Here is a 20,185-nt window from a genome sequence, read left to right on the forward strand (position 1 = left end):
GAAAAAATGTAGTTTGGATGTAATTGTTGGGTTAACTGTTTCTTATATACTTATTATTTTTCAATTTGACATTAAACACTTGGAAAATAACATTTCAACAGAGTGACAAATGTCCTAACTTCTCTGCTGACTTCTAATTATATAGAGATTTCCCCAGAAGGAAAATAGAGAAATAAAACAGTTGTAAATCTTAAAGCCAATAATTAACCTTAAAAGAGGCTACTTGAAATAACTTAGTAAGGCTGAGCTTATTTAACAAACAATATTGGGACCCCTTTAAAGCATAAAGAGGTGACTAACTAGTGGTTTAGGAACTGATTTTCTTTTTCTTTGTGCAACTTTCAGAAACAATGTTATATAGCAAGAAATATGACCAGCCCGTAGCCTAGTGTTAAGGATGCCAGATCTTCTGACCATGATTAAAACTCAATCCCAGGACCAGCAGGTGGCATAGTGGTTAAGGCACTGGACTCTTACATAGCTTACCACAGTTTGAGTCCTGGGCTCGGAGGCTTGAAATTCATGCAGGCTGTGTATGCGTGTGTGCCCAAAATCCCAAGATGAAAATGGAAGAGAAGGGATTGTGGTGTGACCATCCCTCCTAGGGGATGCTTTATCACTTTCTGTCTCTCAGTCTCTCTCCTACTCTTTCTGTCTCTCCAGCAAGCACTTGTGCCCTATGACAAAAATCTCTCACAAAGAAAGAAAGAAAGAAAGAAAGAAAGAAAGAAAGAAAGAAAGAAAGAAAGAAAGAAAGAAAGAAAGAAAGCAAAAGGAAGAAAACGAAAAATCTCAGCCCTAGTGGCTTAAAAAAACACACTAGGTACATATTCAGGCATGCCTAAGATTTCAGTAAGATCCAGAGATAGAGAGAAGGGATTGAGGCATGTGACCACACCCCAGTGGGGATACTTTCTCTCTTTTTCACTCTCCCTCTGGCAAGAGAATGCACTCTCTGATAAACAAAATAAAGCAAAAATGACAACAAAAGAAATAACCCAGTAAGAGACTGAACAGGCTGAGAGCTTAAACAAACTTCCATTTTTTGCTTCACCGTAAGTCTGATTCTGTCACCAGTCTTTCAGAGACCTCAGCCATTACAGTACTGCTATAGTTTTTTGGTTTGTTTATGTTTTATTTTTTTTTCTTGCTGATTTCCTCTGATTTTCTTAGATAATTAACTCTGTGACTAGGTCTAGAGAGAGGCAAGAGGGGCAGTAGGTTCTCACTCTCAGATCTGTGCACATCTGTGCCAAGTGAGTGCCTTCTTAAATTTTGTGTCCTAGGTATCTGTCTTACCTCACCCTAGTCCTGATTTCATTTAGTGATTTTATTTTAGAGAGAGATTTTTGCCATCTGGTGTACGTGCTTGCTGGATAGAGAGACAGAAAGTGAGAAATCCTCCTCCTGGGTGATGGCCATACCACAATCCATTCTCCTTCATTCTCCTCTTAGGATTTTGGGTGTGCATGCACACACATCCAGCATGAATTTTAAGCCACCAGATCTGGAACTTGAACCGCATCTGACTACGTGGGAGTCCAGTGATGTAACCATGACGCTATCTGCTAGTCCCACATTTAATGTTTGTATAGACTATAGGGTTCAGCATAGGAGTTAAAGCACTGGACTCCCACATGGCTGACCGCAGTTTGAGTCTTGGACCTGGTGGCTTGAAAATCATGCCAAGCCTGTGTGTGTGTTCAAAATCCTGAGAGGAGAATGGAGAAGGGATTGCAACATGGCCATCCCCACTAGGGGATGATTTCTCACTTTATCTCTGTGTTTTTCTCTGTCTCTCTTCAGAGAGTATAGGCAACCTATGGCAAAAACCTTAAAAAGAAAGAAAGAAAGAAAGAAAGAAAGAAAGAAAGAAAGAAAGAAAGAAAGAAAGAAAGAAAGAAAGCAAAAGGAAGAAAACGAAAAATCTCAGCCCTAGTGGCTTAAAAAAACACACTAGGTACATATTCAGGCATGCCTAAGATTTCAGTAAGATCCAGAGATAGAGAGAAGGGATTGAGGCATGTGACCACACCCCAGTGGGGATACTTTCTCTCTTTTTCACTCTCCCTCTGGCAAGAGAATGCACTCTCTGATAAACAAAATAAAGCAAAAATGACAACAAAAGAAATAACCCAGTAAGAGACTGAACAGGCTGAGAGCTTAAACAAACTTCCATTTTTTGCTTCACCGTAAGTCTGATTCTGTCACCAGTCTTTCAGAGACCTCAGCCATTACAGTACTGCTATAGTTTTTTGGTTTGTTTATGTTTTATTTTTTTTTCTTGCTGATTTCCTCTGATTTTCTTAGATAATTAACTCTGTGACTAGGTCTAGAGAGAGGCAAGAGGGGCAGTAGGTTCTCACTCTCAGATCTGTGCACATCTGTGCCAAGTGAGTGCCTTCTTAAATTTTGTGTCCTAGGTATCTGTCTTACCTCACCCTAGTCCTGATTTCATTTAGTGATTTTATTTTAGAGAGAGATTTTTGCCATCTGGTGTACGTGCTTGCTGGATAGAGAGACAGAAAGTGAGAAATCCTCCTCCTGGGTGATGGCCATACCACAATCCATTCTCCTTCATTCTCCTCTTAGGATTTTGGGTGTGCATGCACACACATCCAGCATGAATTTTAAGCCACCAGATCTGGAACTTGAACCGCATCTGACTACGTGGGAGTCCAGTGATGTAACCATGACGCTATCTGCTAGTCCCACATTTAATGTTTGTATAGACTATAGGGTTCAGCATAGGAGTTAAAGCACTGGACTCCCACATGGCTGACCGCAGTTTGAGTCTTGGACCTGGTGGCTTGAAAATCATGCCAAGCCTGTGTGTGTGTTCAAAATCCTGAGAGGAGAATGGAGAAGGGATTGCAACATGGCCATCCCCACTAGGGGATGATTTCTCACTTTATCTCTGTGTTTTTCTCTGTCTCTCTTCAGAGAGTATAGGCAACCTATGGCAAAAACCTTAAATAAAAAAATAAACATGACTTCCACTTAATCTGTAGTTCCTATGAGTTCATGATCAGATTTACGAGGGTCATGTTTGTTGCTATCCCACATGCCTAGAACAACTGTTAATGTTAGACTCATGGAGACTTAAAGAAGTCAGAAAATGTTATTATGGAATTATGGAATTCCTCCATTGTATTTCTCTGTATAAAATTCAGTTCTATAGATCAATTTGTTTACCCTTTTTACTGTACTCTTTATACTGGATCAATTTAGAAAATGAAAGGCAGGCTATCTTTACCTTTCAGCAGCATCCCTTGTGGTAAAAGATTGGCAGAAAACTGTCAAATACTGCCTATGTTTTGTACAAATAATATGTAGAAACATGTAAGCGGGACATTTGAGTTTAGAGGATAAAGAAGTAGGTGAAATTCTGAAGTTTTGAGCTTCTTTCCAGAGAATCATGTACTCTGCTGTTACTCTCAGCCTTCTGGCCTGTGCGTTTTCTATACTACTGGTACAGTCAGAGTTTTATGGCACTTAGTTCAAGCGGTAACATAGATCCTTTGTGTTAGATATTTAACATTCGACTTGACCTTAAAGGCAGCTGAGTGATTTTAGTTTGCAGTTAGAAAGCCAAGTCCACTTTCTGCTTTATATCGTTGTAAGTATCTCTTAGGGGGAAAAAAAATCTTTTATTTTCTAAACAGTTTTCTATTTCAAGTTGGCTTATCTTTGGGTCTTTTTTATGGAGTATAGAGCAAAGTAGTGTATTTCAGAAAAAAGAAATGGAGTGTTCTGTAAAGACATAATCTCTTTTCTTATGGAATGGTCCTTGACCTGCATGCTGTGTATCCGTCTCCTCTGCATCCAGCCTTGCAGCAAGCTTTTTATTACCCTCCACTGCTGAGAAAAGGCAGTGGAAACCTAAGAGAATTAATATCAAAGCAACGTACTATATACAAAGAACTGTGGGTCCCTCTGCACCTGGGATGTATCTGGCTAAAATTACCCACTCTGTGTTCTCTGACCTGGTTGGGGGCTCAGAGGGTAAAGGAGCAAGATACATGTAGTCCCTGACACCAGTTTCTGACCCAGCAGGGCTGCCCAATCTCTCACCCTGGTGATAGAGAAAATGCCCTTCCATTCTGTTTCTTTTTACATTTTCATCTTAATCATCAGTTGGCCTGACACACTTAGTAAAAACCAGCAGTGTGCTTAAAGAATATTGAAGTTTCATGTCATTGTCTTATGTCTAAATTGATCTTCCTTCACCGCATGCCGTTTGCAGTTGTTTATCTGAAACCTGTCAGTAGGTTGAGTTACTCTGGTTAGAGTAACCCTGTACTGATACTTCTTGCTGTGGTGCTTTGGAAATATTGGCGATGAGGGAGTACAATATGTATACTCTTAGAAATGTTGTTTATACTAGTTGAGTTGTCAAGACATCGTTTGTGCACTTTGGTATTGCTTCTCATTTTCCTGCGAGTGATAATGGAGACTATCTCTGGTTAAAGTTTTCTAAGGCTGTACTAAACTGCACACTGATATGAGTTCTGAACTAACAACATAAATCTAGTGCTTTTCACATATAGAATAAATGAATGAAACTAAGACTATACACAGGATTTACTATACAGTCTTGGTATGAAAGATTATGCCAATGTAACAGGTCTCTAAACTGATTATTTCCAATATAGCCAATTCTAGTATCAAAACTCTTTTTGAGACCAGCAGATGGCATAATGGTTATGTCGCTGGACTCCCACATAGTCATCCACGGTTCAAATCCCAGATCCAGCTTAAAACTCACGATGGGCACGTGTGTGTGTCTGTGTGTGTGTGTGTCCAAGATTTTAAGAGAACGGAGGAGAAGGGATTATGGCATCGCCATCCCCCCAGAGGATGATTTCTCGCTTTCTGTCTTTCTGTCTCTCTGAAGGGCGCACACTCCCTATGGCAAAAATCTCTCTGAAGAAAACAAACAGAAAACCTCTTTTCAAAAAGAATAGCAATAAGCTTCCATTGTCCAGTGTTTTTTATTCCTTTCCATAATTGCTAAAGAAAGTGTTCAATACTTCCAAGTTTCATACATCAATAGTCTATGTTGTTTTAAAATGACTTAATACTGGTACCATAAATTTTAAATGACTTATTGAATATGGGGTTTTAAAAAAAAAAAAAAGGTCAGATTTTCTCAGTGTGGGTGTGATTTGAAATAATCTCTATAAGCTTAAGACAATATAAGTGGTAACTTTTTCATTCTATTAAGTAAATTGGCATTTTATGACTCTTATTCTACATAACCTTAATCTCCAAATTATAAATAGGTGTGACATACTGACATTAACTTTCACCTTACATGTCATATAATGTTCTGAAACTGCTTTATCATTTGAGAAAAAGCAGGAAAAATAAAGCTTAGCATGGAATTGTGCTAATTTGTATGAACTAACTTTTTAAAAAAAACTTTACATTTTGCCATGAATATATCCATTCTCAAGTAAACCTTGCCATCAGTGACCATGACAAAAATCTTTGCATTTAGAAATTATAATTAGTTAAACACCTGAACCTGGCAACTGCATTGGTCAGTTAATTTATATATTAAAATGAATAAATTTATGAATTTTTTAATACTAATTTATTTTGGAAACTTACATAAATGGACAATGAGAATTTGAAAACCAGGGGTTGGATATATTAGGTTCTCAGAAAAGTCATGATGTAATTTTGCATAGAATTTCCAATTGGGAATTTCCAATGACCCAATAGAAGGCATGGGGGAAATGAATATGTATATATCCTTGTTTGATTATATACACTATAAATAAACCTTGACAACCATTTCTTTTTTTTCATGGTTTAATTCAATAATATTTGGTGGATGTTCATAAGAGCCAAACACTACACTAAGTGATATACAATGGAAAGCATCCTACCGTATCCTAAGGGGTTCAAATAAAGGATCAAAGAAGAAACAGTTATACAGAGTATTTCAGTAAACTAAAATATTGGGTTGTCCGGAAAGTCATGATGCATTTTGCATAGAAAAACATTAAAAAGTCATGATTTTTCCAACAATCTAATATATGCTTAACATGCTACTATTATTTTTGCTATAATTATGATGAAAATCTCATTTACAGGTAGGGATTTAAAATATTAAAACAAAGCTTACTACCAAAAGAAGTACAAGTACCATCTAAATCCATCGATATGGATAAAAGACTGACTTATCATTTGTAAACCCTACAAAGAAAAAGAATGCACTTAAAAATTATGAATTCTTTTTCCTCCAAGATGAAGGAGGTAGCCTTATTAATTTCTATTAATAGGAGACTTCTGCTGACAATTTTTCTATTAGGAATCTGGCAAACTCATAAATATAACAGATGGACTGAGAATTCTGAAATACAAGCCAGAAGACTATACAATGGATGTAATTTTTAAAGATTCCAGTTTCCCTGGTTATAAATAGATATCCAAGTAAAAATATTATGTTATTGGTCATTATATCTTATATAAATTGATTAAAAATACTTCCTTTGTATTTTTTATTTTTTAGGTTTGATTCTCATAAAGGTTTCTGGTGTCAGCTACTAGAAGAAGGTAAAACGAAATGCCTTGGAAAGAGCAAAGGAAGAAAATACCCTCCAATGGATTCTGATGTAAGTATAGAGCTTACAATTATAGATAAAATAAGCAAAATAAAAAATAATATTGGGGTCAACAGGTGGCACGGTGGTTAAGGTGCCGGACTCCTACATGGCTGACTACAGTTCAAGTCCTGGATCTGGCAGCTTAAAAATTATGTTGGTTACATGCGCATGTGTGCCCACCCCGCAAGGAGAAGAATTGGGGGAGGAGGAGAGTGATTTCTCACTTTCCTTCTCACTGTCTGTCTCTGGCAAGCACACATGCCTTCAAAAAAAAAAAAGAAAGAAAGAAAAATCATATATATATTTTCTTAGAAAAGTGGTTAGAATAAAATACAGACTTTCTAGCAAGTGATATTTAGATTTCAGTATGCCTAGGTTGCTTGTTTTGATTTTTCCAAGGATATATTATTATTACTTATTCTTGTCATACAAAAATAAAGAAAACAATAGAACCTTCCTTTTTTATTTTATTTTTTTCTTTTAGAGGCTTTTTTCACTACGGGGTGCGTGCGCTCGCCAGACAGAGAGAGACATAGAGACAGAAAGCGAGAAATCACCCCCCAGGGGGCATGGTCACGCAGCAATCCCTTCTCCTCCATTCTCCTCTCAGGATCTTGGGTGCGCACACACGCGCCCGGCATGAAATTTAAGCCACCGGGTCCAGGACGCAAACCACGGTCGACTACATGGGAATCCAGCAACATAGCCATTACGCTAACTGCAGGTTCCCAGAACCTTCCATTTTGAATCAGAACAAAAAGGATAACATTGCATTCCAAAAAGAATGATATTTGCACAGAAATTTTATCACTAAAATGTTAATTGAAACTAAGACAGGAAATGTATTAACTGAAAATTGGAAATAGGAACAAGAGTGTTTTTTTTGTTTTTTTTGGGTTTTTTTTGCTAATTCACTCTGTAATAATAATGTGGCCTGAGTAATAAGATTAATTCCTGATATAATACATTAAGCTTTGGACTATTAATATGCTAGCAAGATAAAATAATTAATATATTTCCCAAATGTCTAACACACTAGCAGATAATTTAAGCTTTCAGGAATAGAACCACACACTTGGCCAAGTGTTTACTTCATGCTCATTCTGTTTAGAATGGTGACATAACAATCACTTAATACTACAGTTTTTGCAACTTATACACCCTGTATTTTTACTTTAATGCTGAGTTCACATATGTTAATATTTATTAATAATATTTTAAAATAATCTAGTTAGTATATAGTTTGGATGGAAGAATGCAAGCAGATTATGATTTTAAATTTGGTAAGAAAAAAAAAAACTTTTTACCAAATTGACTCAAAAATTAAAATATTACTTGGAATTTTTCCCCTGCAATGTTCTACATTGTATTGATTGAGAATTCCAAGATGATCTCAAAACATTATCTAAGCAGAAAAAAAGTATCTGAGTGCTTTTACCTAACAAGACTTTGAAGACAATTTTTTATGCCCAACCTGATAAAGATACATGCCTCAATAAACTTATAATAGATTTTATATAGACGGCATGGGGGAAATGAATATGTATATAGTCTTTATTTGATTGTATACACTGTATGCATGGCTTAAAAAGGCATACTGTAGTCCACAAAGATATATAATGATTAAATATAAACCAGAAATCATAATTTAAAAATAATAATAATAAAAGGCAGGACGAGAGAATCTCTTGTTCTGATCAACAAATTGCATCCCCAGAACTCCTATTTACTTTGGTTGGTTATTAAAATATACCTTCAGAGTATTTCTCATATTAATTCTTCTAGCTCTCTCGACACAGTTACATGTAATACATACTGGGTTTATCTGAGTGAATAGAGTGAATGGTTTTGTGCAAACAGTGAGGAGTCAGTTAAGGAGCCTCCACACAAGTAATGGAAGTACAGTACAAATGTGAAGAAAGCCTGATTAGAGCAGACAATGGTCCAATATCATCACATCACTCCTCAAACAGACCCCTCCCAGCACAGTACTCCCCATCAAGATTATCAGCAAAACATCGTAAGCTCTGCTAAATACATAGTTCAGACGCTTAATGCAAATTATTAATCAATGGCAATATATATGTAAGGAGTATCTGATTCTGAAATGTACTTTAATAAAGAGAATAAAATCAAATGTACTTTTCTCTCCTCCCTGCTCAGAGCAGGGCATTTCTGTCAAGCTACTATCGAGATCACAATGTGGAACTCTCAAAGCTGCTGCACAAACTGGGGCAGCCTCTGCCCTCCTGGCTGAGACAGGAGCTACAGAAAGTGAGATAGCACTGAGCGGAAAACCTCTGGAGAATTCATCTTCCATGAAACATTGCACCTTGTCCAAAGCTCCCAGAAGCTACCAAATGGCTGTTGGAAAATATACCTCTTCAAATGAGAAAAAAAGAACAAAGTTCCTTCCATGTGCTGGCATGTGGATGATTAGGAAAAACAAAAACAAAAACATTTCTATTACAAGCCTTGAGACCTATGGCCTTTCTCTTGACCCATATCTGAGCCTGTGGGATTATTGAAGACTACTGGGCACTCATGTGGAAGTCAGTAACCACCAACGTAAATATCAAATAGAAATGCAAAACTGTTCCATTTCATGGTAATATTTCCACTTTTATATATCAACTAAGATTGTGTCTCTGTAGATTTTTAGACCACTGTCTGCCTGTAAAATGTTTTCTAATTCTTTGATTCTATAAGGTGTCCTGCAAAAGAAGAGACAAAATACAATGTAATATAAAATGCAAAAAGCATAACACCCATGAAAAATGCTTGCCAAAATTTAAATCCACTGAAGTATTTAGAAAGAACTGTAAATTATAATTTGTGCTTCATCAGAGTGGAAAAGTTACATATAAACTTTACCTGCATCAAAAAATAATAAGTGCTATAGCAAAAAAAAAAAAGTGATTTTTTTGCATATACATAGACCAGTGCATTTATGTAAAAATTACAAATTTTTCCATCATAATGTAACTGTTATACTGAAATACATATTGTAAAGCTGTTGGATGGTAACTAGAAACAGTCCAAATAGCAATGTAAAGTGTACTGACTAAATCCTCTAAAAGGGAGAAATGATTAGGGGTTTAAGGATATATCATCAAGAGCTCTGTGTCCACTAGCTGTAAGCTGCAAGTCTATTCCAGTAGCCCTCACTAGTTCTACAGAAAGGCATGCATAGAATCTGAGGTGTGTTATCTCTACTAACAGACTGACTTTCAAATGTGACTCACTTTTGGTTGTTGTTTTAATGTTCCCCAGAGCAAAATCTATTTTAAAAAACTAGAGACAGTTCCTAGATGATGTATTTAGGCTATTTACATTTAAATTATTGAAAAACTACATTTTTCCAGATAGTTCAAAATAAAATTGTGTAATATAGAGATTTATCACAAAAACAAACTAATATATGATTTGTAACATGATATTTGCAATGACAGTGTTACTACAAGGCAGAGAAGCCAGCAGGACAGAGTCACAGTCTTCAGAATATTTCACACATCACTCTTAGGGAAGACGACAGAACATAGTTAAATTTATGGATTACCTACGGAATTAAATGTAGGAAGTCCAAAGATGACCGAGGCATGATTCTTGAACTATATTTACATTTGAATTTTAAAGTATATACATGATTAATAAAGTAGTCCCCCTCAAAATGAAGGAAGATGTCCTACTTATTTTCCTGTCTTAATATTTACTAATTTTTTAAACATACTGTATATATACATAAAATTTTAGTACTAAATTCTGTTATGACTATATAAGCTGTTATAAAATATTATCAAAGGTATGATTAGGAAAAAAAAATGCAAGAAAATTTACTACCTAAATATCCTCATTGTCATTATAATGTGTAAAACTAAACTGTAAATTATTAACTAAATAGAAAACAAATTGTATAAATCTTCCACTTACTATAAATTTTAAATGTAATTATAATTATTAGCTCAGTGTTTTTCTAAAGTTCATGTTCCCAAAGAATAATATGATTTTAAACAAACTACTAGCACAAAGAATTGGAGAAAAACCAATGTTTAAGATCGCCGACTGTAAAAGCAAAATTGAAGTCATTTGGACAAATATGATAAACAACCGTCATGTTTACTGCACTCTTTTGAAGTGGGATATGCCAAACATGCTAGAAACATTATCATAGTTTTTTATCCTCACTAATTTAAGAAAACTAGCTTAAGAGGGTCAAACTTAGTAAGTCCAACCACAACAATTAGTAGTGTCTTGTTTTCATTTGGCGACATTTCTGCTAATAAAAAGAAAATGATACATTTATTTGCTAATAATGAGATGTACATTTGAACTACCAAACAAAACTGTTGATTGCAGTACTCTGTCTAGGTAAACTGAGTCACCTGGACAGTTCATTCCTAAGTGTCAAAAACATATTCAATTCTCATATAATGAAAGAAGAAAAAAAGAAGGGATTGTATCAAATTTTTCTTACTCCCAAATACACATATTATGCTACCTAGAACAGCAAACCTCTGGAAGAATTTTTGACTACTCAATGTGTCTTAGAGATAGCATCAAAATCTAAAGTACATCATATTTTCTACATTATAAACTTCAGCTGGTTATTATACTATTCTGAAAGTAACATAAATGCACATAAGAAAAGAATGAGAGAGAATGTGATTTAAAACTAGCTTTGTATAGATTTCCCTTTTCATTGCTTAAACCATGAAACTTCCTCAGGAAGAAATGAAATGATTATTTCAATGTTTATAGATATAATATTCTTGTCATTCACATTGAATGAAAATTACTGGAAACATTTTTTTCTCTGAGTTTTTTAAAATAAAAAACCTGGATATAATCCTGATAGTAGCATGATACCTCATATGTACAACAATAAACTGATAAAAAAGTGAAGAGTGTGGGCCTGGTGATTTTAGACAAGAAGTAATAGGTATTTGATTTTTTTTTTTTTTTTTGCCTCTGGTCGGGGGAGCGTGTAGTACATATTTATAAAAGAAAGATATCAGTAACATAATTCAAAATGAAGAGATGGATGGAAAACTTCCAAGGGTTTTGTTTGGATTTTTAATACAACTTTTCACAGATCCTTCTCCTAAATGTAGGTGTTGTTGGTAGTGATGTGTTTTGGGTTTGGGTTTTAATAGATATAAAGCAAATCCTAGGTCATTTGTGGGATCCTAGACTAGGAGAGTAAGAGACCTGCCCAGCTATTAACAGATTTGAGAACCTGAATGATTACAGTATTTCTTATTCCCAGTATTCTCTTCTGCTCCCCACAAATCTATTTATTTAGATATTAAAAAGATGTTCACTAGTCTCTCCTTCATAAAAATTTAGTAAAATCAATATCTGCAAAATAAGGCAGGTAAAATCAGATGTTTATCTTCATTATCCACAAATGTTGTTTTCTCTATTCCTACCCCTTTCTTTTCTAGACATCAGATTTTCTTATGTTGCCACCTACTCTATCTAAATGCACCTACTCAGTTCCCCAACAGGCTTGCTTCTGGTCACCAACTCGTGACCAGTTTATAAACCTACCCATCAATGGGAGTGGTTACATTAACTTACTACTATATTGGGTGATTGGAAAAGTCATGATACGTTTTTCTATGTAAAAATGTGTCACGACTTTTCCGAGAACCCAATATTCTCTAGAAATAGCCCCAACAATTTCCAGGAGACACATTTTAGCCCCAAGGAATGCCTCATTAATGGGTAGGCATCAATATTTTGATATGATGATAATTCTCTAATTTTAAACTATACTCTATAGCCAAGTTCTGTTCTGTCAAAGCTGGCTCTGCCTATCTATCAGCTACAACATAACTACTGCCCTTCTTCCTACACCCACACCCAGCACACACATACTCATTCCCAGTAAGCAGTCATGATAGAGGAATTCATCCCCTGTGTAGACTGCTCTTGAGAAATTGTTTCTGGGTTGGCTTGGAATGTTCATCTTTTCACTTACTTTACCCAAGAGTAAATTTGTAAGGTCAAGATGTGATGGTTAATTTTATGTGTCAACTTGACTGGGTCATGGGATATCTAGATTAACTATTATCTCTGGAATGTCATTGAAGGTATTTCTGGATAAGATTAGCATTTGAACTGGTATGCTTGTAAAGTCCTCTGCCTTCTCCAGTTTAGGTGGGTATCATCCAATCTGCTGAAGACCTAAATAAGACAAAAAGCAGAGGAAAGAGGAATTCCTCTCTTTTTGTCTGCCTCACTGATTGTGTTGGGACATCCCTTCTCATCTTCTGCTCATATGCTGCAGGTTCTATTTATCTGAATTAAAAACAACAACAACAACAACCTTACCAATACGCAGTGTGGCATGTACCATACCCAAGAAAATCTAGAATTTATCTTGAATAAACCTATCACCTGTGGCCTAGGGTACATAACAGAACTTAGGGGCCACTTCCCCCACCCAGTGAGATTAGTTCTTGCCATTTATTGTCCCCAATTTGTGTCAAACATATGTTCCCTGCATATTCATTGCTCTTAATATATATTAATATATGTTACACAGTAAAAGTTATTCACATATTTAATAGTATATTAAAAATTCATTTTAGGGGGACCAGCAGTTAGCATTATAGCTATGTCGCTGGACTCCCATGTAGTCAACCGCGGTTTGAGTCCTGGACCCGGTGGCTTAAAACTCACACTGGGCGTGTGTGCTTGCATGCCCAAGATCCTGAGAGGAGAATGGAGGAGAAGGGACTGTGGCATGGCCATCCCCCATGGGGGGTGATTTCTCACTTTCTGTCTCTGTCTGTCTGGTGAGTGCACGTGCCCTATAGCAAAAACCTCGCCAAGAAAAAAAAAATTCATTTTTTAACCTTCTCTTTCCATTATTCCTACAGCTATTCTTTTTTTAAAAAGAATTATTTATTTAATTTTATTTATTCATTTATTTTAATTTGACCAGAGAGAGACAGACAGAGAGAAAAAATATGGGAAGGTGAGAAAGCAAACCACCAGGTCCAGGACTTGAACCGTGGTTGGCCACGTGGGAATGTCCAGCACCTTAACCACCACACCACCTGCTGGTCCCATCCTGCAGCAATTCTAATGTTCAAATTTCTATCACTTCCCAATCTATTCCCACAAGTTATAAATGCAAACATTATTAAGTCACTAAAATTAGAACCAGAGACTTTCACCATTTCCTTTGGATCATCTCTTAAAGGAAGAAGAATCATGAATTGTGTCCATCAGTAAGAAAAAATATTCACTTGCAAGATTCAAGTCAGGTTTCTCATTTACTGTTATTAACAAGGGTTCTTTGGACAAACAGAACCAATAGAAGATACATACCCATATATATTTTTTTACTATATTGATGTGATTATTTAATGACACAAAAATACGACGTTTAATCAGTTACTGGGAATCATCTGGCCTAGTCAAGTTGACCCATACAATTAGCTATCACATTTACTTAGTAATTCCTTTCAAGGAAGCCAAAGCAAATTCCACATATTAAATGCTCACAGCATAAAATCTCTATGATATTGTTAAAAAGAATGTATTTGCCCACATTTTACCATACAGAAAACTGAATTAAGCTTAATGAAATTAGAGACATTTCCAAAGCACATAGAAACTGTGACAAATCTTACAGAAAACTGTCTACCTCAAGCGGCTTCTTGGTTATAGTGAATAAATAACTGCTGTCTACATTTCTAATGCCAAAATGCTCTATTTCAAATCAATTACTGAAATGGAAACCAGACCTTGCTCTGAAATATACATAATGTATACAGTGAAGACCGAAAAAGATAAGTCATCTTTTCTCTGTTTGGTAAGTAATATTCTGAACCTGAGGGTTTTTTTTTTCCTCTTTAAAACACTGTAAATAGAAATGCAAGCTCAAAATGCTATATCTCCTATGGCTTTGGTTTTTTATTTTAGAACTTAATTTATGTGCTTTGACACAAACAAAATGTTTTAAACCCATAAAACAAATATGCTAACAAAAATGAAACTTCCTTTGCATACAAATGAAAAAATTGACAAATACATAAGAATTTAAAGATTATAATTTAAATAACAAGAAAGTTTGAAAGTAAAATATTGGTAAAATCACACTCCAACTTATGATCAACTTGATAAAACCAAATTGTTATCACCAGTTATTTACAGGATATCCTCAGTATAACTAGAACAGGAGAGAAGATAGAGTGGACCGTAGTCTGTTATCTATTGTTAACTAAATAACATGGGGTAGGTGACTTTTCAAACTCAGTTTTCCCATCTGTCAATGGTCATCAAATGTGATTGTTAATAAGAAGAAAACTACTTTTTCTCTTACTTTATTTTACCATGTGGAGGTATATCAGTTATAACATTTGATTCTCTCTGTCCCTCACCTACTCTGCTACAGAAGAAGAATCATGACTTATCTAAGCAGGAAAACTGGGAACAGAAAGTGAGTTTGAATAACTTGACCTCCCTCACTTCTCTTTGGAATCTCTGCAAAGAACAGTCCCCTGGTCTGCTCTTGGCTTGTGTCAAGCTTAGCAGAAATAATGTTTAGGTACATTATTTAAAGCTACAAATATGACCACAAGAAGTCCTAGAAACAAAAATATACGGATATAAATCAATGCTCAAAAATCAGAAAGACAAGTAACAGTATGAGGAACAATGATATAAATTAGCTAAATGCCTCATTTATCATGTGGGCAGCCAACAAATACAGCTTAAAGTTGACAAATCAAGAAATTAATGTAAAAGGGTCATTGCAACTACAGAAATGATCACCCAGACTTAAACAGAAATGGTAAAAGTGCATTACCTTTATAAATGAAGCTAAAAAGCAGGGAGAATTTCTTTCCAAGCGCATATGTTACTTTTATAACAACAATCACAATAAGCTAATAGTTTTAGAAATAAATCTATAAATATCCAAGACCAACAGTGTACATCTGGTGGGAGGAGCACAGGAACAAGAGATCTAAGCAGCAAATGACTTGAACTTCAGATTTCGGATGTGATCCATGAGATAAACAGTAAGTAAAACCTGTCATAGAGTTTGAGCCCTTTCCTGGCAGATCTGTATCCCCTTCAAGAGGTAGGCAAGCTCAAGACTATTTTCATAGTAATACCAGTCATTATATCCTTTTATCATTGTGTTAATATTTTCACTGACGGTCTAATAACAAAAATGGGTAAAACTGTTGATATGGAATCAATACTGCTACTAACAGTCTCTGTATTCTTCATCATCACATTTTTTTTTTGAGAGACTTTTGCTATAGGGCGTGTGTGCTCACCCTAAAGACAGAGAGAGACAGAGACAGAAAGTAAGAAATAACCCCCCGAGGGGATGGCTACAGTGCAATCCCTTCTCCTCCATTCTCTTCTCAGGATCTTGGGCACGCACACACACACCTGTTGTGAGTTTAAGCCATCGGGTCCAGGACTCGAACTGTGTTTGACTACATGGGAATCCAATGACATAGCCATTACGCCAACTGCTAGTCACCAAGATTTTTAAGAGTGTAAAAGAATCTTGGGACCAAAAATTATGAACACCACTGAATGGTGTCTCAAAAAAATTTTAAGAAAAGAAAGCACTTGAGCAATTGTTTACAGCAAGTTCAAGTAGGCACTTTTTTGTAGAACATAATTTTCACTTGAAAGAATGACTGACAGAGAACTTTAGTTATTTAGATTTGCAGCAATTGGCAGACACTCTCTTCAAAATGAACAAAGTGAGCCTTTCACTTTAAAGAAAACAATTTACAATACTTGTTGCTAATGATAAAATTTGAGCTTTAAAATGAAAATTACAATTTTATAGAATCTGTGTCAGCTATCATGAGTTTGACATTATTTTCCTATTTAAAAACATTTCTAATGAGATCGTGATAATATTACTAAATGTAATTTTTTAATATTTTCCAGTGAAAAGCATCAGCATTTGGAAGATTCGCATAACTCAGTAAACCAATATTTTCTAAATGATTACTGCATGGAATCACAGAACTATCATACATGATACAGTCACTACAATACTAAAAGATCCACCCTCAGGATAGGCCAGTAGATTTGAATGTAGCACAATATGAAAAAGTGCATTGATTTGGTTTCAAATTGTACATTGTAAATAATCCTTGTCGAGTTTTAGTGTAGTATCAAAGAAGAATAGTCACAATTTTCTGAAAAAGCTGTAAATATACAGTTACTATTCTCAAATACATATAAGGATATTTTAAGAGTTTGCAGAAAATGGAACTAAATGCAAGGAATTTTGGATGAATTTTTTTTAATTCATGCAGTTTCTTCATAATATGCACTTTTCATGAACTTTTTAAAGATCCCTGTATCTATGTAAGGCCAGATTATGTTCATATATTTCAACAAAAACAGCATATCAAAAAAACTGAATGCAGAGATAAGAAAATTTAGAATTCTTCTATAAAACCAAATATTAAAGAGATTTGCAAAAATGTAACAGAATATCACTCTTTTCAGTAATTTTTTAAGTTTTTTCATTAAAACTATAATCATTAGGATTTGCTTTTATTAATTTGAAATTAATTGCTTTCTAGTGTCTCAATTTTAATTTCTAATACCATAAATATTTATAGGCATAACCCTTATAAACAAAACTCTTGTGGGGTTCAATGATTGTTTTTTAGAGAAATTTTTGCTATAGGGTGCATGAGCTTGCCAGAGAGACAGAGAGACATAAAGTGAGAAATCACTCCCCAGAGGGATAGCCACACTGCAATCCCTTCTCTTCCATTCTTCTCTCAAGAACTTGGGCACATACACACATGTGCCTGGCATGATTTTTTTCTTCTTTTTTCTTTTTTTATTGGAAAGGTTTTCGCTATAGGGCGCGTGCACTTGCCAGACAGAGAGAGATATAGAGACAGAAAGTGAGAAATCACCCCCTAGGGGAGATGGTTATGCCGCAATCCCTTCTCCTCCATTCTCCTCTTGGGATCTTGGGCACACACGCACACGCGCCTGGCGTGAGTTTTAAGCCACTGGGTCTGGGATGCGAAGTGCGGTCGACAACGTGGGAGTCCAGCGACATAGCCATTACGCTAACTGCTGGTTCCCCCTGGCATGATTTTTAAGCCACTGGTCTGGGATTCAAACCACAGTCAACTATGTGGAAATCCAGCAATATAGCCATTATGCCATCTGCTGGTCCCTTCAATGATTTTTTTAAGAATAAATTATTTCTTTTTATTATTCATTTTATTTATTAGTTTAATTTGATCAGACAAAGACATACACAGAGAGAGAGAGGGAAAGTGAGAAAGCAAGCCACCAATTCCAGGATTCAAACCATTTTTCAGCCATGTGGAAGCGTCCAGCACTTTAACCACCATGTCACCTGCTAGTCCCTCAATGCTTTTTAAGAGTGTAAAAAAATGCTGAGACCAAAAAGTATGAGAGATGTTGCATGACAAGTGGAAGCAAATTAAGTACATAACACCAAGACCTACACCATAAACAACAGACTAGAAAAAGATATATGAAAAATCAGGCCACACCTCTTCTCATCTACTTTCTCATTCTACTCCTAGACTGGCTAGAGATGAAAGAATATTGAAAAGAGAAAGGAAAGGTAAACATAGATTTAGGTCTCTTCTCCCCTGCCCATCCTCCTTGCAACCAAGGATAAGAGATCCTCCAGATTGAGAATCAAACAGTGGAGCTACCACCAGTTTAAAACTCCGCAAAGAAGCAACCTCCTCCATGCACTCTGTCCATCAATAGTACAGATTCTCCTTTACCAAATAGTAGACGTAGCACATTTTATCCTTGCCACAGATAGCTTTATATTGTACAGGCTTCGCAGAAATGCAGAAAAACACATTAAAAATCCCGTTCTCCACAGAAGCTGAAGAAATCTCTAAATCCAAAGTCATCTTAAATCCAATGGCATCTGATAGCTGGGACCAAGAGGACCCTTAATAACCTGTACCTAGGATGACTGTAGGCCATAGGAGGAGCACTGACCAGGGAAGCTAAAGGCCACTTACCCAAGACCAAATGTGATGAGGTCCATCCAGTGCCAGCAGAGGACAGGTGATGGCTGAGGCACAGTGCTGCTCTCGCTGCATGTTCATTGCCATGACCACTTGCAGAAGAAAAAGAGAAAAATTCTGAGTTTGACAAGGTTTTCCTAAAAGAGACTTAGAAGTCCATGAAGTAGAGGCCAGCAGGTGGCATGGTGGTCAAGAGTGCTGGACTCCCATATGGCTGGCCATGGTTCGAGTCCTGGACCTGACACCTTGCTTTCTCATTTTTTCTCTCTCTTGCTTTCACTCTCTCTTGCTCTGTCCCTTTCTGGTCAAATTTAAATAAATAAAGTTAAATAATTCTTTTTTTAAAAAAAGTCCATGAAGTGATGCAAAATATCCTGAATGAGAACAATTATTGAAAACTAGGAAAGCTACATTTCTGCACAAGTTGTAGATTATAGAATTTATACCCACTATATGTCCAGGTTCAGTTAGCTACATTGGAGACTCAGGAAAAAATAAAAATCAAGTAGGAGGCTAGAGGCAGGCTACTGATCGACCCTCCCTCTGTTGAGATAAGCTAGCAGTAGGTAGAGTGATGTAGTTGGGCTTGGGTCTGGAAGTACATATATAGATTGTGATCTTCCTCCAAAATAATCCCTTTCATCCTGTGGTAGACACACTCTAAGAGAAATACTATTTTATAATCTTATCCCCTAGAATGTAGTCATGATCTGTGATTATAATGAAGGAGTCTGTAGACAATTGATTAGCACACCCACATTCCATCTGTCAAGAATCTCTGTTGTCTTGGGACCAGCAGTTGGCATAATGGCTACGTTGCTGTAATCCCATGTAGTCAACCACGGTTCGAGTCCCAGACCCAGTGACTTAAACTCACACCAGGCACATGTGCGTGCATGTCCAAGATCCTGAGAGGAGAATGGAGGAGAAGGGATTGTGGTGTGGCCATCCCCCTTTGGGGGTGATGTCTCACTTTCTGTCTCTCTGTCTCTCTGTCTTTCTGGTGAGCACACGTGCCCTATGTGCCCTATAGCAAAAACCTCTCAAAAAAAAAAAAATCCCTGATGTCTCTATCTTCAATTTTATCTATCCCAAACCAATCACTTCTTACCCCCTGCACTGCTGCCACCTCTTCTGAGATGCTACTGTCTTTATTCTCGATGTCCTCCCTGCTTTCATGCTTATCTACTATGATCTATTGTCAACCCACCATCCAGCATAACTCTTTTTACAATTAAGTCAGAGCATTCCTCTGTGATCATGAAATCACTCTATTTTTCATTCAGAATACAGTCTTGGTCCTGTGGGGCCTTACATGATCTGGTATCCATTGCCTTTGTGACTATAGCTACCCTTTTCCCTTCTCTTATTCTGCAACAGCTGAGTTGTCTTCTTGATATCTTCAGAGCTTTGTGCTCAAATGCCCTCAATATCCACACAGCTAACTCCCCCATTTTATTTGAGCTTTGCTTAAATGCCATGTTCTCAAGACAACCTGCATGGGCAACCTTACATAAAATTTCACCC

General features: G+C 36.2%; 1 protein-coding gene across 1 annotated transcript in view; it reads left to right on the forward strand.

Moving 5' to 3' along the window:
- The window catches only part of NDST3 (N-deacetylase and N-sulfotransferase 3), a 142,428-nt gene extending 132,884 nt beyond the window's left edge, over positions 1-9,544 (forward strand). Inside the window, exons 12-13 of the mRNA XM_027773668.1 lie at positions 6,524-6,626; positions 8,781-9,544. Of these exons, the coding sequence (XP_027629469.1) occupies positions 6,524-6,626; positions 8,781-8,900 (223 nt within the window). The 3' untranslated portion in view covers positions 8,901-9,544. The remainder of the gene's footprint in view (positions 1-6,523; positions 6,627-8,780) is intronic.
- The last annotated feature ends 10,641 nt before the right edge of the window (positions 9,545-20,185 follow it).

This window comes from Tupaia chinensis, unplaced genomic scaffold, assembly GCF_000334495.1.
Source record: "Tupaia chinensis unplaced genomic scaffold, TupChi_1.0 Scaffold000362_1, whole genome shotgun sequence".
NCBI classification, from domain to species: Eukaryota; Metazoa; Chordata; class Mammalia; order Scandentia; family Tupaiidae; genus Tupaia; species Tupaia belangeri.